Source organism: Drosophila nasuta, chromosome 2L (assembly GCF_023558535.2).
Source record: "Drosophila nasuta strain 15112-1781.00 chromosome 2L, ASM2355853v1, whole genome shotgun sequence".
Taxonomy (NCBI): domain Eukaryota; kingdom Metazoa; phylum Arthropoda; class Insecta; order Diptera; family Drosophilidae; genus Drosophila; species Drosophila nasuta.
The window spans coordinates 10,857,347-10,879,812 of NC_083455.1; the positions used below are offsets into that span (position 1 = coordinate 10,857,347).

General features: G+C 35.6%; 1 protein-coding gene across 1 annotated transcript in view; it reads right to left on the reverse strand.

Moving 5' to 3' along the window:
- Positions 1–22,466, reverse strand: part of LOC132798345 (uncharacterized) — a 67,116-nt gene that overhangs the window by 25,229 nt on the left and 19,421 nt on the right. Inside the window, exon 2 of the mRNA XM_060810166.1 lies at positions 17,887–18,339. Within this exon, the coding sequence (XP_060666149.1) occupies positions 17,887–18,085 (199 nt within the window). The 5' untranslated portion in view covers positions 18,086–18,339. The remainder of the gene's footprint in view (positions 1–17,886; positions 18,340–22,466) is intronic.

The window sequence follows — 22,466 nt, forward strand, 5'->3', positions numbered from 1 at the left end:
ACAACAACAACAATAACAACAACAACTGGAAGTCGAACAATAAATGGCAATAAGAACAACAATGACAGCTGCTCGAAGGTGCAGAACTGTTGGGGATCTCAGCGGCCCAAACATTGTTTAGTAATTTATTTTATTTTAGACAGTTTTTCCCATATCTACCAAAAGTGTTTGCTACTTATGCCTCGTCATTGAAACAGCCAGCTCTCTCTCTCTCTCCGGGCTGAAAGATTGCCCAGCTACGTGTGGCCAGTAACTTTTGTATGCAAAGCATGAGCAGCATTTTTCAGCTGCAGCTCAAGTTAACATATTTTATACCCTCTAGAGGAGTACATTACTTTCAGTCTAAGAGATGCAGAACGCATCGTTGAAATTACTGCAAAAAAAATGTATAAAAAGGTCGGTCTAATAGGTTTGTTCTTTGAAATAGCAGTGCTGACGACCTAAGATAAAATTTAGTTATAAAAGCTTAATGTATTTATTTTGACATATTTCAACAATTTTTTTTTATTTTTGGGTAACTCAATATATTAGCAAATATAAATAGTAAGAAAAAAAGGGATGTACTATGTTGTTTATTGAAATAGCAGTGTTAAAAGAAAAATATAATAAATATCAAATAAGATTATAGATAATATAATCCTAATAAATTACGATTTGATTACTACGTAATATTTAAAGTTTTGCATCTGTTACACTGCTATTTTAATGAACGTAGCTGAAATGCATTCAGCTAATGATTCGATTACTAAATGATATATAGATATATAATATAATATACAAGTTTGCAATTCTCTGGCTATAAATTATTATTTTAAAGAGAATATTTATCAAATATTTATAGCTACCAGAGAATAGACTGTTTGCAAAGCTAGAAAACTAGAGTTCTATAAAATAGAGTCAACAAGTTGTCAGTCCTCTGATCTAGGCTATAAGTTCGTATAATATTTATATAACTGTGAAACACTATCCACTGTGATAGTAACCATTAGCTTCTTCACCTAAGTCAAATTAAATAAAAATCAAATTTCGTAGCGAATACTTTGCCGTAAGAGTGTTTAGGTATCGACTTATCTGTCATCCATTTTCGTCCCTTACGTTTGGAGTTTTTTTTGCATCTTTTGGTGGCAGAAACCGAAGATAAATTGATATATAGTACGTAGTATACTATGTGAATTTTGAGAATGCAGCGAGCGAGTTATTTACATTTTGGCCAATGCACAAATTGTAAACTGTCCGTTGCCATTTAAGCCAAAAGAAAGCAACATGAGCAACAACACTGGCAATAACAACAGCGACAACAACAACAATTTCGATGGCAATCCTTTTATTGTTCATTGTCAGCATGCCTTAATTAAGAACGCTTCGACTTTTGCAGACAGGCAAGGCAAGGCGAGGCGAGGCGTGGCGGGGCGAGGCGGGGCGAGGCGGTTGCCTCATCCGGCGACCTTTTTTGCCAATGTTTACTACCTTGTCTGGACCACGTCAGAGGAAAAGTGCAAAATGTGAGGGCGGGACAAGAGAAACTGCAAGCCGACAATTTGCAGTTTACAGTTCACAGTTTACAGTTAACAGCAGAAGTAAGGCAGCTTGGTGTACGTGGCGTATACGTTATTGCAAAAATACCGAAAATTGGTTTGTTTGATGAAACAATGTCTGCCCAAATTCGATCCCTATATCTATATACATTTATATGCATATGTATGTCTGCGCTTTTGGTAAAAACTCTGCAACTCTCTGATAGCCAAAAGAAATTACGAATTTACATAGCGCATCCATTTGTCCATTTGTTGCTTGTTGTGCTCTGCTGTCCCCCCTTCTGCGCTTTTGTTAATAACTATCGACGAATGGAGGGCAAACTGAACCGAGATGACAGAAAGACACCCACATCAACATCCACATCCACATCCACATCCACATGCACATTCACATCATGGCCATATTGATGTTCGCATCACATTGCAGTTAACAACAAACATTCCAATTAACAGCAAACCAATTGCGAATTGCACAATCTCAAACGCGATGCAAAGTGCCAATTGCCAATTGCCAATTCTATGATTTTCATGGCAAGTTATCCAGTCGAACACGCACATCAAAATGCGAATATGCTGTTGATAGAACAATGGTCGAAACAATAACTGCGGCAAAGCTTAAGTTCTACTGTAAGCTATGTTCTTTAAAATAAACTATTGTTTCTTTAGAATGAATTTACTCAGCTTAGAAATGCTATGTTACTTAATAAATTCATTTCAATTGTTGATGTTTATTAAATGAAACAGAACAAGTAAGAAGGCTACAATCTAGGATGCTCAACTGGGAAATACATAGATTTCTAAATATATAAGATTGTCAGCAAAAGTACATATCCTTGTACCCGTTGGGTATTGGGTATAAAGAGTCTCTAGTAAAGGGATATGAGACCATATATTGTGATTCAATTGTGAATACATTTTTAAGGTATATAGGCTTAATAATTATTTTATGGAATCTTGCATGTTCTTAAAACTTAATGGCACTGATTTATTCAATCCTTTAAAACAAATTTATTGCCTGACAATTGTAACGAAGCTATTGAGAAAAAATGAATACATTTTAAATCATTTTTATTTATTTTATTCGATCCATCAAATCATAACTTAGGAATTTCATGAACATTCACTTATCATTACGATGTTCCAATTTATGTTGAGCATCAATTGGGATGAGACTTTTGAGATAGCTAGTAGAATAATTGTTGAAAATCGCATTTTGTTAAATCTTACTTTGTCTTATTTTTGTGATCTTTAGATTCACTGCTCTCAATATTGTTCTAATATTAAAAAAAAGTAAAAATAACATTTTGTTTTGCATTCTTTAGCAAGAAGATATACTTAGCTCATTGGTTTATAGAGATTTTATATTCACTGTGGTGTACTAAACCAATATTCAATACCAAATATAAATAATTTCTCATTGAATTTTTCGTTAAATTGTATGCACGTGCCGTTTGTTCTCTTATATGAATATCTTAACATTGTTTCAATACCAAAAGAAAAGTAGAGGTAATAATATGATTTGCATTCTGCAACTGGAAGATGCGAGTATTCTTAGCACTTTTCTCAATTGTGTTGCCGAGGCGTTAATTCTCTTTTATGGCGATCTACAGCCATAAAATTGGCTGCACCCTTGTCCAAATAAGACAAAACGATGGCCACTTATTGCCATCTCGTAGGCAGTCCATTGTGTGTGAGCTGTGCCGACTCAATTTGTGGGCAGTTTATGGCACCTCATATCCTGCAGCTGCTTCTGCACACACACGCGCCATCTATCGCCTGATGGTGGAACTACAAATGCTCTCAAGCATAACTACGATTTTTAATTGCAATGAATGTGACAATTGGCCAGTTAGACAATTGTGTTTCGTCTTCCTTTCTCTCATGCACACACCCAGTAGAATGCTTGTAAATGGTAAATGAAGGAATGAATGAATAATCGGAGTACATTTTGACCAGCAAATGGATATTATCTCAAATGTGTTTTGTGATTCAAAGAAAATGGAAGATATGCAATTGTATTTGGTGTTCATCTTAGGTTCTGTTGTTATTATTGTGGACTTCTAACTAAAATGGTAATCAATGTGTTTGAGGTAATCAACTCGAACTGATTTGCACCTTTAATATGTGATTACGTGTGTGCTCGTAATCTGTTGATTACGTACTTTAGTTAATTAACATGAACTATTTATAGTCTATTAATTCGTTCGGATTGAACTCAAAGCTGAGATAGTTTTGGGTTTATATTTGTGTGAAGTGGCATTTAATTATAAATTGAAATACAGTTTACAAATATCAGAAAATATTTACACTGATATCTTGAAGCTTTAGAAATATCTTTCAGTATGAATTATAAATAGCTTACTTATATTTCATGTATTTGAATTTATTGTAGTATTCATTATCGAGAGATGATTTATGATCTGTTATTAGCTTGAAAAATGTTTCATAACTTATCCATTTGACAATGTCTTCAGTATGCCAATAAATAGTTGCGGGTATTTGCAAAGAGCACATGTCAAGTTCTCAGCATCTCAGGCATTTGCATGTCCTTGTTGTCGGTATTTTAATTACACATTTTGAACTCGAATTGATTTATAATATGCAAACTGAGCTCTGCTCTGCATATAGTACATATATCTGATATGTTTGCTTATGTAAATACTGTTGATTTATTGGTCAATCGTCGTCGGAATAGATATTTTCTAATTGTGCAAATGTTTGACCTGCTTTGAGGCTTAGTTCATCGATTGCTACGCATTTCTCAAATATATCATTTTCAAGGAGATTCCACTGACATTTCGAATGTCAAAAAAGATGTAATGTTTACCTTGCCAGCTGAACAGGACTTAATGTAGTGTGTGTTTCATTACGCATACGCCACGTTTTACGGATTCACTTTCATTTGAAGGCGACTTTTGTCGTTCGCCCTTGTATTAATTGCTGTGACATACTATTTAAGTTGAGATTTTATGTGTGTTCACTGTCAGATAGAAAAGTTCGCCTCGGACAATTCATTTCTCTGCCTTTGTCTGACCAAATTGATTGAATTTACTGCTTAAAGCCAAAGCCAGGGCAGTTAGACCGAAAGGCAGCCAGTTAGCCAAGTTGTTGGCCATAAAGACAACGACGACGACTCTCCAAGCTACTCTCTCTCTCCTTCTGTTTGTGTGTGGGCGCGGTCATTTCATTTCAAATCCTGCTAGGATTTGTAATGAAGATATATACACACATGCACACACATACACACAAAGTCTTGGACATACGCACACACACAGCAAATCACTTAGTTTCGCATTACAAAGCTATCCTGACAAGGGGAACACAACTCCTTTGGCTGCTGTTCTGCGTTGTTCTGTTCTGTTTGCTCAACGCTGCTTTTCTGCTGCTGCTGCTGCTGCTGCTGATACTCATAGAACATATAAATTAATGAATTCGATGCTTATCAATAGCACAGAGCAACAACAACAACAATAAGAAAGGCAACTACAACACGACGGAAACAACAACAATCTGTGTCCATCTATTAGTTCGTTAGCTTTGTTTTTCGGCTTGTCGTGTGATTATGTTGAAGTGACTGACTTAAGATTGGTGCACAGACCACTCACACACACACATACATACACATATGTTGTTGCTTTTGTTGTGCGTGACTTGTATCTATCTTAAAGTCAACAACAAGCGGCTTGCTACTTTATTTCCCCTTCCTCTGCTTTTCTCCTGCTGTCTCTTGCTGGCTCTCCTCATTTATTATAGCACATTCATTTGATAAAACTCTCTCGCTTTCTCTCTCTTTCTCTGTTTGTGTCTCTCTTTCGGTCCTTCAATCATGCTTTTGTATTTATACCCGCTACCCACAGGGTAGAAGGGTATTATAACTTTGGGTTCGCAGGAAATGTATGTAACAGGCAAAAAGAGGCATTTTCGACTCTATAAAGTATGTATATTCTTGATCAGCGTCAACATTCGAGACCATCTACCCATGCCCGTCTTTCCGAATATGAATTCCTAGATCTCAGAGAATATATTTTAGTATAATAATCTTTTTATCGCGCTCACATCGAAAAAATTCGAAAAACTTGCGTAATTTTGAAGCTGGAGCAACAACTAACAACGACAGTATTTATGATTCCTGTAATTTATTTCCGATCAGATAAAATTGGTAGAAGTTAATTAAGAAATGCTTTTGTGTGTAGCTGTTTTGGCTGACAATCCAAATACAACTTCTGGTATATGTTTATTATTTTTGGGCTTATTAATTTGCTATGTAAACAATAATACCTCAATGTTTTGCTTTTATTCAAAATGGATAACGGGTATCTCTCAGTTGAGCACACTCGACCATAGCTTTCTTTCTTGTTTTGTATTGCGACCACTGCGTTATCCCCCCAGGGACACATGGCTAGTGTTTTGTTTCGTTCTTTGAGGCGGATTTGTAATTTGTATTTGATAAGGGGCGCTTTAAGTGTTTCCTCGCATTGGTTTCTTGTCTGCGCGTGGCAAGCCATTCACTCTTTCTCCTTCTTCTCGATTTCTCCTTCTTTTCCCATTCACCTCTCATAAGCCTCGTGGCGGTCTCTAGGCTTTTGGTCTTCATTACAGCATTAGGCATATTGCCGTAAATCTGATTAGCAGACAGCGTAGTAGAGAGGAGACCAGATACTTATCTCAGTACTTATGTTATGCATGTACTAGATGCTGCCTGGAGCATAGGTATTTTTAGTCCTTCGCAATCGCTGGCAACTCGTTATATTTAATAGATTTATGTGTCATTCGAAGGTGCAACAAATAAAGTTAATTAAATGAGCTTGCTGTTTGAGATCAGTTGAACTTGAAAGGCGATTGAATTAATTACTTCAACTGCATTTTGGTTTATGTGTTTCACTAGTTTGTCTGCAAAATTTCAACACGTTTGCCATAAAATCAAAGCAAACAACAGCATATTTGCACATCGGACAAAGTAATGCTGTTTGCGTTTATTGAAAAATACTTTTGGAGTCCAAAAATAGCTGCAGGTGTTTAGCAGTTTGTGCGTTTGGCATTGTCAAATTGTTTGTGATTTTCATTTGTTCATTTGTGAATGCGGCATTAAAATCTATTTGCCATTGCAACCCATTCGATTGTGTGCTTGCAAATTGCATTGCATACTTTCAGGCGTCGATTGGCAAATTGTTTCTTGCTACAGCACAAAGAGATGGAGAGTATTGTGAGGGAGGGGAGGGAGGGGAGAGAGTGAAGGGGGGACAAGAAGGTGTCACCAACTGCTGAAAAGAAAAAACTGGCATTCGAATGAAAATTCTTTGCTTTTGCCATTTTTCCAAACAGTCTGCTAATTTTCAAAGACATCAATTCGTAGTGTGCGCAAAGTACGTGTGAGAATTTATTCCCCCCTCTATGTCCCCTTTCTCAACATTGTCGATACTCATATTCTGCTGCCTTCGCTCACGCTTCCATTTCCTTTCTTGCCCGGTTTATAGGAAAGTTTACGCTGATTTTGGCACGCACACATTTTGCATACTGATCAGCAATCAGCACAGCGAGGGTTGCTCGCTCTCTATCTGCGGAGGCTTTCAATTGGATGTTGGACAGGGCAGAGAGGAAGCGAGAAGGAGGGGAAGGCGAAGGGGAAGGGCAAGAGGCTGTGTTGTGGAGTGGGTGCAAATTAAAATTCCACTTTGGCGTTTGGGGAATTCAATTATTTTTCGCTTGCTTCATGGTCATGCGAGTTGACATTGACAGTTGACTTTTCTTCGACGCTCATGTTTTTCTTCTTATTATTGTTGTTGTCGCAGCTCCCTTTTTATTGTTGTTGTCGTTGCTGCTGCGGTCAATAACTAGCATTTTAGCTTGAATGCGAATTGAACTCAAAAATGTAATGAACGAAGCACTTGGGAAAAAGAAAAATATATGCCAACAACAACAATATTCTGTGATACCCTGTAAGATCAGACTGTATAGATTATCTCTACTAAGTTGTTCAATGTACAAAATTCTGGTTATTGAAATACTAATTTATTTACCACATTTTAGAAAAAGAACCAATATAAACGTGATGATAAATTAAACACAAAAAAAGATGGTCACCACTACTCGATGAATTATATAAAAATTTGTCATTATCGCTTTAATTCATATTATTATTATTATATTATATATTAATTCATTTAATTTTCATTTTATTTAAGTTAATGCTGATTTAAATGAAGTTGTAAATTAAATAAAATACTCATTTTTTAATTAAATATGCAACTAAAGTTTAATTTTAAATGTTGAAATCAGACATTAGAAATTTGCCAACTACAATACATTTCTTTCCACATTTCCTGTGAATTTAATTGCCAGTGAATTTATTTATACTTTTGTTCAGAATATTTTTGTCACTGCTTTTAGGGTATCTTAGAAGCGTGTCCGTCTGTCTGTCTTCGCATTTTCTTAGCAGATTTATTGCCTCGCGTGGCATCTGCCAATTGTCGCCCCTAAATGCAATCAGCGTGTTTATTGATGTGGAAAATTAAATATTTTTCTTTCGGCGCGTGCCAAAAGTCGCGGCCCATAAATTAACAACGTGATTTGTTGTTCCTACCCTCTCGCTCTCTGTCGCTCTCATTATGTTTTTCTTTGCCTTTTTTTGGTATTTCCGGCAAGATGCAATATTTTAATTAGCTACTGAATGTGTCAATTGTTGTTGCATGCCACTAAAAGCAAAAACCTGTTTGCCAAAACAAAAGACGCTAGCAAAATTGCGAGTGTGAAAAATGTATATAACTAACAGTTGCTTAACGGAAATGTATAAATTGCATTTTGCGGCGGAACTGCGCCCGCGGGAGAGCGAAAGCAAACGTGCGTTAATGCAACATGTGTGTGGTAAGTGGGGAACGGCGAGCGGGGAGCAGAGACGGGGAACGGGGAATGCGAAAGGCAGCATTCGAAAGATGAAGCGACGAGGATGTTGTGCTAAATTTCGTATAAGCACACACATGCAACGACACATCAGCTTACAAAAGGACCTCAAGAAAGCCAGGCACCTGATGCAGCTACTACGAGTGCCAGACACAGGCGACAAAGTTGTCAAAAGTGTTGTTATATTACGCAAAAAAACTAAATAGAAAAATGTAATCTGATAATTACTAATTTATTTAACTCTCATATCGTTACATTTCTATGCTTACATTGTATATTTCAATATTATTATACATATTATAAAAGTCTCATTATTAAGTATGAATTTATAGAACTAAAAATAAATAAAGCTTCAAGTTTTTGCTACACTTTTTTTATAATAATTTTAATATGTACATATTTCTTAGTTTGTCTCAAGTGATTGTTTTATATGTTGATAAAAGATGGTATTTATTAGCTTTCTTTTATATACTATTCAATTCTCATCATTGAATATTATCTCATCATATAATATTATAGTACGAAGAATAAATCGATGTGTAATCCTTTCATCATTTTCACTGACTTCTCGAAATAAAAAAGAATTTTAAATGCAAATGTATATCAAATAGTTAGTTGTATATATTTTTATATATTGTTAACTCCGATTTGTTTTTTCTTTTTTGGTATTAGAATTTATTCTTATTCTTAGTTCAAAAATATTTAAAATATTTATTTTTCACTTACTTGTTTTCGGTGTTCCAACTTATTCTTTATTTTGTACTATTTAAAATATTTGTTAAACTTTTTGATGTACTAGTTTCAATAGATTTTTCAGACTGTCCATTGCCCAATGAACTATCACTTGTGTAATTCCTTTTGAGGTATAACTTAATGCTTTCTTGTTGTGAAATTTCTCTTTTAATGTTGGTTGTTAATCCATGTACACACACACATACACCGCCATACATACACACACACACACACTCAGCCATAGACACCACAGAGCAGACCAAAAAATGAAAGTGTTAAGAGCATTTTTGCACTCATCTTGCACATTTTTCAGCGTCATCCTTTTACATCTTTTGGCGAAAAAAGCACTTTACACTAATGCACCTTAAAATTTAAAGATGTCATAACATAAACATTTATCCCGGACGCCAATGGCGGCGACAGCAGCAAAGACAGCAGGATAGAGCGAAGGACTGCTCTGACAGCAAGGACTGCAAGGACAGGTGTGTTACCATATCCAATGTGCTTGGAGTTGTGGTTTCTGGTCAGAATCGCGTTGCACTTTCAGATATTGCACGATGAAACTTGAGAGGGATATTTAATCTGATGTGAAATTGGTTAATGCAAGCTTAAGCATATTGAGTTTCAAAGAGAATTCCAAAATTAGAGCAAGTGTAACTAGAAAATATTTTGAATGACTTTCATTATAATGCAAATATTGTAATAAGCTTTTGCCTAGAGTTTTCACTACTAAGCTTACAATGCTCTGAAAATTTAAACAGAATCAGTTGATTAACATAAAAGTTATGCAAGCTATTATCTTACTGCCTTTGATTTAGGCAATAAATAAAGAGAAAGCAGCATAATTCTAAATTGAGCAAATTTATAGTTTCTCAAATAATTCCTCGATGTAATTAAAAATAAATCTATTTGATAACACAAAAGAATTTCACATAATTGCCAATGAAAAACTCCCTCGCAATATAAATATATTGCAAATGATGTGCATATTTCTTGGGGGTATGCTGAAAAATGTTTGAGCATTTAATTAGCTACTTAAATACCCTCACCACTTGCACTTTGAGCTAATTGATTTTCCATGCCAATAATAAACACTTGTCTGCCACTTCCTGTGCTTCTAATGCTGCTGCTTCTGTTGCTGCTAAGACTGCTAAGGCAAAAAACAACACCCCAAAAAACAATGCATATAAATTTTCAAAAAATACAAAAATGTAATGAAAACACAGGCAAAGCCTGTAAATAGCCTAAGCAGCGTCTCAGATTGCCACTGGAGAGCTGAGGGTGTTCAAATATTTAATTTATTTCAATTTCACTTTTAATTTAGGCACTAATCTAGGCAATTTGTACACTTACACGCCATTAAGCGAGACTGAGACCGCGTTATCCATATAAACATGCTAGCATAAGAACAGCAGCTAACACGTCGAAGTGTGAATACACTTCCAACAGAAGAGAAGGCTATAGTCATTTGTTGTGGTACTAATTGTATAAGTTATATGTGTAGTTGATGTTAAATAGGTATTTTAGTATTTAAAAATACTGCATCTATCATTCGTTGATTTAATTTTTACAACAATTTTTAAGCAGTAAAAAATTTGCTAAAACACGTGCTATTTTCATTAGTTATAATATTAATTATAGAAGTTATTTGTATAAATGTTAAATTAATATTTTAGTATTAAAAAATACTGAGTCATTAGAGTTATGGTTGATTATATTTTTACAAAAACTTGTTAGTTGTGATATTAATCCCATAAGTTATAAGTTTATAGGTAATAGTATAATAAAAGTAGGTAATAGTATTTCTTAGTATATTAAAATACTAAATCAATAGAAGTTTTGTTGATTTCATTTTAACTTTTACACAGTAAAAGATTTGCTACAACTTAAGGAAAACTTTATTTTGTCTCCAAAACTTATACGACCATAATTTGCAACTAAAAATAGCATTCTTTCTTGGCGTTACTTAAGTATACAAAAAAGAAAACACAATCCCCCTTAAGTGGTAAATGCCAACGCTTCGCTTCATCACCCTCAATGCGGATGAGGATGTGGAAGTGGATGTGAATGTGAACAGGCTTTGCTGTACCGTAAAAAAATGCTCAGAGAATATTTATTTGTTTTCATTTATTTTCAATAATTTCAAATTTCCATTACATTAGTTTCGTTTTCTCACTGCCATCGTTTGTCTCCCCTCTTGCCTCCACCGCTTATGATGTGTTTTATGCGTGCGCACGGAAAACAAACAAATTCGACGAATTTTTGGTCGCACAGCCTTCTCTCGTCGTCTCGCCGTTTTGCCCCGGCAGAAACGCTTGCCTTGATTACTAAACTAAATTTTGTGCTCCCTCCTCGACACTAATATATAAAATAAGCGCCATCACTCTGAAACCTTGCTGCTCTCCCCGCTCTTCTTGTTGTGTGTCGTCCTGCTGACCCCAAGAAATACAGCTTTTGCTCTTTCGCTGGCCGAAAAACTTTTCTCATTTCTACTTCAACAAACATCAATACAAACAGCGACCGCTGGCAACTTGAAACATATTCCAGGAATATTTTCTTTTCGTCTTCAGTTCCTTCATCTTTTTTTCTTTTTTTTTTTGTAGTTGCTCTTGTTGTTTTTCTTGTTGTTGGGGGTATTTTGTCGGGTTCCTGCCGACATACAGAAACCCAAGTGACATTTGGCACTTGCCCTCAACTGAACTGAACTGAGCAAACGCGAACAAATTTACACATTTTTCGGGTTGTATTTTTATACCCTGTAAAGCAACTGAAGCGAGTTGATGCTTCTTAAAGCTTAAAAATCTCGCATAAATATATTACTTTTCGAATAGGAATTTATAAATTATATGCATAATTCTGAGATTGCCATATCTGATTGTTGTGTTGAAAAGCGTTCCCATATCTAAATAAAAGTTGGTATTTATTAGCTCTTTTTAGACTAATTGAATGAAAAGGTATCATGTCATTACTTATGCATCATAAAAGTTTACTGATCCTTTGGGAAAAATAATTTTAATTTTAAAAAACTTTCTTATAACTTTCAGTAACTCAAATTCAAATTATATTTTAAGCTCTTCAAATTCAGCTAAATTTATTTTATTATTATAGCTAACTTCTACAAATTCTGTCACATCAAAATTGAAATTTACAGCGTATCCTTTTAGACGCTCATTACCAATACTTTCACAGCATTTTTCGCTGCTGGTTTCTTTTTCAAATTTGTTTTTCGCTTTCTTCATTTTCTAGCTTTTGTCATACAACTTCCGTTTCCTGTTCATTTGTTCACATTTGGCATGCCAGTTGAGAAGTTTCGCTGTTCTGTTCATTTTCTTTTTTTGGTTTTTTAATAAAACTGTCAACATTTGATGTAGATTAAGAAATTATGGTCTACCAAAAGTTTTCCCTTCAGCAAAGTGAGGGAAGAGTATTATATTGCTACCTAATCATTGATTGGGGAAAGAAAAATATATTTTTGAATTATTGCTAAATTTGTGGAAATTGTTCTCGAGTATTTTGGGTAAGTTTTGTTTATAACTAAATTACATTTACTTCTTTCTAAGTAGTTGTTAAAAGTAGAGAGTGCACTTTAAGTGTTGGTTGTGCAAAAGTTGTGCAATTTGAATTAGGCATCTGGATCTTTTGTTTAACAAGTTTTAACAGCATTTTATTCATATCGCTTTGAGTTGTAGACTTATAAAGCCATTTGGTGGCATGCAATGAAGTTTTCTGCTCAGTTGTAATGTTTATGTATATTCATGTATGTGTGTTTGTATCTGAGTGCTGGCTTTTTATAAACGAATACATATGCATGAGATCATAAAGTTTACATGTACGTAGGTGTGTGTGTGTGTGAGTGAGTGTTTGTGTGTGTAGTGCATTTGTCATAAATGTAAAAAAACGCAAGAAATAATACCCAAAAACTGAGTTGGAGAGCAGACAGTTGCATAATGGCAAACATGTGTGTGTGTGTGTGTGTGAAGGGAGTTCGTTGCATGCTCTCAACTGCGCATCTCTCTCTCTCTCGCTCTCTCGCTCTCTTGCTATCTCTCTCAGGCATACAACGCACTCAGTCGTCGTCAACGGTAATGAATGCATCCGGCATGCATTGAAAACTTGACTCATATTTCATAACCAAACTACAAAAAACAAGTAAGAAAGCTACAGTCGAGTGTACTCGACTGTGAGATACCCGCTACCAATTTTGAATAAAAGCAATATATTTTGCGGTATATTTCTCAAAATATACCAAATATACTACTAAAACCAAAAAAATATACCAAATGGTATTTTTGGTATATCGATATAGTACCGCATTCAAAATATACCATAGACAGCACAATATACCAGACTGTCGGCCAAAGCAAATTAGACCCCTAGTAAGTAGGCGTTTTTGCCCATACAAAAGTATTTCTTTAATAACTTCGACAATTTTTATCTGATCGCAACCAAATTTTTAGGAATCATAACTACTATAGTAATTATTATATATACCAAAATTCGTAACTCTAGCTTTAAAATTACGCTTGTTATTCGATTTTTTTTATTTGCGGGGGCGGAAGGGGGCGTGGCAAAAATTTGAAACAAACTTGATCTGCGTGCAAACATAACAAATGTTGTCGAAAAAAAATTATAGCTCTATCTCTTATAGTCTCTGAGATCTAGGTGTTCATACGGACAGACGGACGGACACACAGACGGACAGACGGACATGGCTAGATCGTCTCGGCTGTTGACGCTGATCAAGAATATATATACTTTATAGGGTCGGAGATGCCTCCTTCTGCCTGTTACATACATTTCCTGCCGGCACAAAGTTATAATACCCTTCTACCCTATGGGTAGCGGGTATAAAACCAAAAAAAATAAAACTCAAAAAACAAGAAATAAAACAAGAACATGGCAAACAATAACAACAACAAAAATAACAAGTGCAGCGAGTACGTTGACCATCTTGTTGCTGTTTGTTGTTGTTGTCATTAAAACCAACAACATCGAGAGAACAAACGAAAAAAATAGACAACAATAAATGGGAGTGACTGTGGGATTTGAGATGATTTTAAGCCACTTTTTCACTTGTTTTTGCTCTTTCATTATGATATATTTTATAAGCCCACACCACGAGAAAACTTCTTTTCATTTCGTATTTTCAAATTTAACCTTTTTTTTCTGTGCAAATTTAATGCGAATTTCACAAGCATTTTTTTACCTTGATTCCCATTCAAATAGTATTTTAAGTGGAGCTCAGCTTAACGCGAACTGTCATCGTTAGGCTTCTTAAAACTGATACATTCAAATTAAAGGATTATAGAAAAGTGCACAATATCATAATAATTTCGACTTTTTCGATAATTAAATGGGTTGTGACTGAACAAAGTGGAAATGGTTTTAAGCATTGTTTATTTCAAAATTTATGAATTTATATTTGTCAAATTTTTGTATTTATTATGCATATATGTATGTATAAATATTTAAATGGTTTCATAAATTAGCATACATATTTAAAATGACCATCAATAAAAGTAAATTAAATTTTGGTAATTAAACAGTGCATTAAACCACATTTTCGTTAGTTTGCTGAAATGATTAATTGAATTAGGAAAAAACAAATTTTGTAAAACATTTTCATAAATCACACATATTTCTCCACATTCGCTTTTTAAATAATCTATAGATTGAATAGATAGATAAAGTTTATATTTCAGCAGAATTTGTTAGAAAAGACTTCACATTTCCTTAATACCAATACTTAATAACTTATGCGTGAATGAATTATACATTATGCATAAGTAATTGCTTAGTGAAAACGTATTTCTGTTCAGTATATCATATTAAAAAGACAAAAATATTGCAATAAATATTTGAATCAGTTTATGGAAATCTTAAACATTTCTCTTAATAACATTTATTTTATTTGCATCATCTTATCAAATAAACATTTGATATTAAATGGAAACAATAGAAAATTAAGTATTACATTAAATATTTAAAATAGTTAGTAGCGCCTTGAGAAATCCCAAACACCAAGTGCTTCATAAGAAGCCCAAGTTATATGGATGTAGTATGTGGAAAGATTGCCTCGTTTCCATTTGTCTTAGCTTCTGCCCTGTTAAACTCATTCGCAATGCAGTTCAAGCTGACTACCTCGACTCGCATGTAGGTGCTTTGGGCTTTCAAGAGATGCGCTCATTGAAATGTTGGTAGCTCCATTTGGGGCTGGGTAACGAGACAAGGCTCTGACATCAGGCGCACACACATGCCGACAATGGAGAATGGCTTGTCAGAACACCAGAGGTGGGGTGGAGTGTGGTGTGGGGGAAAAGTGCAAGTGCTCGTCAGCTACGCCAAGTTGGAATGTCAAAACAGTAAACGGCAAATGTCTAGCTAGACAAGAGAGGCAGAGCCAACTTCTCTCTCTCTCTCTGTCGCTCTTCCTGCAGGGGAATTGCCAGAGAGAAGGACACGAAAAAAGTGCAGCTGCAAAGTGCAAGTTCGTGTGATATGCAAAGTGAGGCAGAGTTGGTGACGTGTAAGTGCTGAGCAGTAGAAGAGATTCCAAAGGGGAAAGCTGGCTGAGGCATAGTCTTAGGTGCTGGCTAAACAAAGCTCTGCACAACAGTGCGTATGTGCAATGTGCGAGCTGGAGCCAATTTTAAGCATTGTTTTTGCCGACTGCTGCTGCTGCTGCTGTTGCTGCTGCTTGTTGCATGTTGCCCATTGAAAGCAGTTCAGTGAGACACTGCGATAAAAACTGACAAAAGAAGCCGAAATTGTTGAACTCGTAACCCTTTGTTTGAACTGACTGAATTGGGGCTCATTCTTGTTTGTGTTTAGCCTGAATTAGAAACTATCGATTGCCAGCTGCCAAAGCCCATATCTATCTGCGAGTTAAGATCAATACACTTGTATCTATAGAAAATGTTGAAGAAGTGGAACGAGCTAAATGAAAATAGGGGAAAAAAGTTACCCCTCCAATAGCGCGAGCATTGGGTAATTGCAAGAAAATCTCATTTAATCCCAACAAATGCGACTTTATCACGCAAAAAATTATGAAATATTCTCTAGGCAGCAATTGCTTTCATCGCTTGCCTCAGCTGCTGTTGCTGCTTCAGCTTCAGCTTTTGCTTTTGCTTTTGTTGCTGTTTACACTTCTCACACCCTCTGCTCGCTCTGTCTTTATTTTTCCGCGTGCCTTTTGGCATTTTCCATAGCGGTTCACCAAAAACAAAATATCTACAGCAACAAAGTCGAGCACAACAACAACAACAACAAGAACAGTAGCAACAAAATAAAATAAAATACTTGGGCAAGCAAATGGCAATGGCAGTGGATGGATATTAAGTATCATAGTTTCTTTTGCAACATCATCATTTTGGTTATTCGAGTGCTATAAGAAAAGCAATGAGCTGCTGTTTTGGTTATTATGGCGAGGGTTGCCAGAATAGTTGTACTGATTATAGCAAGTTCAATGTAAAACACAAAAAAAGATTTAAGTGTTGTTATACTTTTTACTGTATTGTAAATATGTATTTATTCGTTTTATTCAACGTATTTTCCAATAAAGTTTTACTAAAATATCACAGATAACAAAGCCATAAAGCCAAAATAATTTGAAAGTTACTTTCACTCATAACCAAATAAATGTTTCGTTGTCTTCATTATACATTTTTTGAAAGATAATTTATAATGCATAGAATAAAATGTATATAAAAACTTGAAAGAAACTGTGTCACAACTAACAGATATATTCAATTTAATATAGATTAACATTTACAATATAAAAAATTCTCGCGTTTGAAATCAATTAAATAATTATATAATGCTTATAAATATATAATAATGATTTTTTATATTTCCTTGATTTTCTCCTCTAATTTAATTAGTATAATTCTTTCTATCAGTTGCACTTGTTTACAAACAAATTAGTAGACTCTTTCATACTAAATATTGAAATCAACACTGATTAATTTTTTGACAATTAGTAGCAATTAAAATGATTTTAAACCACCCTCGCTGAAATGATTTCAATGCAAGCCCGTGGCATCAATTTATCCCCCTCTCCACCCCGAACGCTTGTGACGCCTCCCTCATCGTTTTATGCAGATGAATGCGCGCATTTATGAAAAATTTTGTTGTCATCGCAGTGTTTGGTTCTCGTTGTTGTGTGATAGTGTTTTTATTGCTGTTGCTTTTGTTGTACTGAGTGTGCTTCCAGTGCTACTGATGAGAAATAATGTTTGCGGAAAAATAAGATTTGTTTATTTTACGAACGATTGATTTTACCCGCCCCATTCTCGACCCCCCCACTTGGGACTGTTAACATGCCCCGAACCGCCTGCCCTTCCTCCTTCATTTCCTTCCTGCCACTTCCCCCTTGATTCCTCTCCGCGGTCTGCATGTTGTGCTGTCAGTTGTCCGCGCTTCATTTTGTGCAGCTTAAAAATTAATTATCGCCGGCTCTTCGGGCTGTCAGTTTTGTGTCATTTGTTTTTGGGCTTTACAACTTTTGTAAATATTTCGTCAAAGTTTTTGCTCGCTGTGCTCGCATCATTAAATTCCCCGGACTTTGGACAAATCTTTGCCAGAATTAGCTACGATTTTAGAATGCTTACAATATTCTATTTTTTTTGTCATTTTCCATTTTCGTTATTCGTTTTTGTCTTGTTTTTTTTTTTCATACTTTTGATTTGATTTGTATTGTGAGTTACGTTAGGAATTCACTTACCCGGCACTAGCATGAGTAGCAACAGCATGGCCAGCCAACAGATATTTCTACTGCTGCCACGCCCCCGTTGCTGTCCAAGAGACGACATTGTGTTCCTCTCCTTGCTCTCCCTCTGCGTTCGAGTTGTGTTGAAGATTTGCATGCGAGTAACTGCTTCAGACTCGCTTTGATGCCAGCTCTTATGCGGGAATAACGACATGAAGACTTTATGTATATATAAACCTATTTTTTATGTTTTTTTTTCGTTTTTTTTTTTGGTTGTTTTAATATCTTTTAGTTGTTTCGTCTGCTTCGTTTTGTCTGATTGTGCTCGTTGTCTGTGTGCTGCAGCCACTTCCTTTGGGCGGTCGCCTTATAAATATATATTGCCCAATAAATGTCAATTGTATTTAGACCACTTTTGCCGCTGGACGACGTCTGGGTTTTGTTTTTTTCGTTAAGTCTGCGTCTCAGCTGTAATTACAATAAATATAAAATGGTAACTTTAATAAAGAATCAAGTAAGAGTTCGGCATGAATTTGATGCGCTGCAAAGTATGCTATAAAATTTTCATTCTCTTTATTTGCTGATAAAACTTGAAGGCGGTGTAAATAAAACTATTAAATCAGGTTAGTAGCTACATAAATGTATATTTTTATATTGCACTATAGAAAACGTATAAAACAGACTGAAGGAGGCATTTATTGATCGGCATGAAAGGCTCAGACGATATGGCAACGTTTCTTTGTCCGTATAAAACACTGGAACTTAGAGACTGTAATATGTAGATAGAGCTTTAAGTTTCTATAAAAATTGAAAAAAATCGAAAAGGAATATTGACTGCATACAATAATAACTACAGTAATTATTATTACTAAACATTTCGTTGCGATCTGTGAAAAATTCTACAAGTTAATTAAGAAGATATTTTAAAGGCAAAACCGGCTGCCCTATGGTATATTTTAAATGTTGTAGTATATGAATATATTTTCAGTATTTTTTGGTATATTGATTTGGTGTATTTTTTAGAATAATACAACAATATTTTGCTTTGATTAGCGAGTATATACCAGTCGAGCACACTCGGAATTAGAGGTGGGCACGGGCCGGCCTTTTTTTCGTGGCCCGCGGGCTTACACAGGCCCGGAGCGGGTTCGGACGGGCCCGGGCCTTATAATTAAGATTCGTACGGGCTTCGTGCGGGCCCGGGCCTTAGAAAAAAGGCCCGGCCCGTAAAAACCCGAAATAGGCCCGTAAAAGCCAGAAGTAGGCCTGAAAACAATTTTGATTTGATCGAATTAGAACCGCCATTTATCGCATTTTAATTGCTTATCGATGCTACTATCGATTTGCGTATACAATATTTAACTTGTTTGCACACCACTAATTAACAAGTAAGAAAGCTACAGTCGAGTGTACTCGACTGTGAGATACCCGCTACCCATTTTGAATAAAAGCAATATATTTTGCGGTATTATTCTCAAAATATACCGAATATACTGCAAAAATTCTAAAAATATACGGAATGGTATATGTGGTATATCGATATAGTACCGCATTCAAAATATACCATAGACGGCACAATATACCAGATTGTCGGCCAAAGCACCTAAGACCCCTAGTAAGTAGGCGTTTTTGCCCATACAAAAGTATTTCTTTAATAACTTCCACAATTCCAAATTATCAGGGATCATAACTACTATAGCTATTACTGTATATACCAAAATTCGTAACTCTAGCTTTAAAATTACGCTTGTTATTCAATTTTTTTGATTTGCAGGGGCTGAAGTGGGCGTGGCAAAAATTTGAAACAAACTTGATCTGCGTACAAACATAACAAATGCTGTCGAAAAAAAATTACAGCTCTATCTCTTATAGTCTCTGAGATCTAGGTGCTCATACGGACAGACGGACGGACGGACAGACGGACACGGCTAGATCGTCTCGGCTGTTGACGCTGATCAAGAATATATATACTTTATAGGGTCGGAGATGCCTCCTTCTACCTGTTACATACATTTCCTGCCGGCACAAAGTTATAATACCCTTCTACCCTATGGGTAGCGGGTATAAAAATTGGCGGCCTATTGTGAAATTACCAAATCTGTGGGCCATGGTTTAAATGAAAAACGCACTAGGCTAAAGAGCAAAAATGTAGAAAAAATTTTATTTTCAAATAAAAATATGAATTAATTTGTTTTTCATCATATACATAACAATATTCAATATAAATACCTTAATAAATATATATACATATGTATATATAAATTACATGTCTTTTGAATTTCCTTATATGTGTAAATAAGTTTCGTGCCGCGCCGGGCCTTAGTGAAAAAGTTTCGTGTTCGGCCGGGCCGGGCCTCTTAAAAAAGAGTTTGTTTTCGTGCGGGCCCGGGGCTTAAAATACAGGCCCGCGCCCACCTCTACTCGGAATACATGTAAACTATAGTTCGGTATATTTAAGTATTTGTTAGGTATATTAATTTGGTGTATTTTTAGAATAATATAGCAATATTTTGGTTTTATTGATAATTGGAAGCCAGTCACTAATTGTTGCGCACATTCGACTGTAGAATTCATACTTGCTTTTATTTTGTATTTATTTCACTATTTATAAATAAATAAATTAAATAATAATTGTTGTTGTTCGATGTATTTCGATTGCTAAGTGATTTTGTTTTTGTATTTTACTTATACAAAATACACTTAATGGTCAGCTTCGCTTCCGAGCTGGCTTCACTCGCTCTGTATTTGTTTTGGAGGGGAACTAACGTCCGTGCAAACACTGCGATTAATGCCATTAACGCAGCACTTTAATTAAAAATCACTCCAAAGGCAAATGCACACACATGTCTCTACTTCTTCTCCCTTACCTCTCCTTCACTCTCCTTTGCTCATTGTAATACATTTCAACTCTCCCCCCTTTGCCTTCGCCTTCAATTGCAATTCGATTCCATTTCAACACTAATCCGCGTGTGTTGCAGCAAATGAAAAAATAATAGTATTAACAGCCAACAAAGTAGACAAAAAAGATAACAGCAGTCGGAATAAAACAAAACGGAAAAAGAAAAGGAACCGAGCGACTACAACAAAAGCTGGGAGAACGGCATTAAATGGGTATCCCTTTGGCTGGCATTTAATTGAAATTACGCATATCTGACTGACACCCACATAAGCGGGAAGCGGAAGTGGGCCATTTTGTCTGTCTTCATTTACCATCGCCCCGCTTTCCCCACTTGCCCCGCTTCTGCTGTCTTCGGACCATTTCCTAATTGTCTTTCGCGTTGCGCCAAAAAACTTCAATTCACACTTTAATTATTTTGCCAGTCCTTACACATTTAAATAAAATCCACACACACACACACTCTCTCACATGTGTTACATACTCTTGCAACTTGTTTTTGTCGTTAAAAGTTTTTCGGAACGCTTTTGGCAATATCATTTTCATTCCCCAATTCCAATTTTCCATTCGCTTTGCTACTTTTAGCGCTCTGTTACAACAAAACGTGACACACACACACACATGTCAACTCCTCTTCCCTCTCACCCTCTTCACTATTTCTGTCCCTTTCTCTACTCGTTCCGCTTCTTAAATTTGTATTTGTTATTGTTTCTCTTTGGCTTTTTATGCATTTAAATTCGTTTTTCTTTCTTTTAATTTCTGTTGCTTTTTTGCCGGCCCGCAAAATGTTGCAAAAAATGCTGCCAAGTTTCGCATTAAAAATGCTGCCAATGCAAAAGAGAGAGTGAGACGGCAGCTATACGGCCATTTCATTCGCAATTTAAGGTAATGAGCACATACAAAGTGCAATTAAAAGCTTGTTGCCAAAAATGCAATTTTGCGTATACATTTCACAGTCCCTCACTGCAATCAGGGTCCACCTGCTTTCCTATAAAGTCTGCTATAAAATAATTTTGAAAAAAATCCTAAAAATTTTTTATGTTGCAAAATGGTCAATTTGCAATTTTGTTGTATTATCGTATTTAATCCCGTTTAATGCTAAGTTAAGCGTATTGAAACGTGGCCTAAAATAAGTGTGGCTTTCTTTTTGGGTTCTTATTACGCTGTATGCATACGCGTAATTATTTTTGCTGGCTTTGCTTTACGCTTGTTTTCTTTTGTGCTCGAAAAGTGATAAAGTATGATCAGCTTAAAAGTATGCAATATTTCGTTCTCCAATTACAAATTTGTATGACATAATTGCAGGTTTGTTTACATAAATTGAAAACGTAAACAGAAAATTTTACTCATTTGTCAGTCGTAATTCTCAAGTGGTTCTAGAATTTTTTGATAAGGAACCGTCAGGCGGCAGAGAGAGAGCAAGGAAATTTTTATTGTTATAGTAAATATACAATATGTGTTCCGTTTTTAAGGAGCCTTTAGCCTCTGGGAAGTTTCTACTTGTATTGTGACTTTTGGGCTTGTCATTCGATAATGAGCGGAGTGATCTTCTGTATATGTCTGTAGGCTTTGGACGCGCTTTTGGAGTCTAGTGTTAGGCTTGCTTAGAGCCTCTCTCTGACATGGACGATGGATCATTAGCTGGGGCCCCCAGCTGTGCGGTTTATGGAAGACTTGCGCGTCGACATCGGAGCTTCAA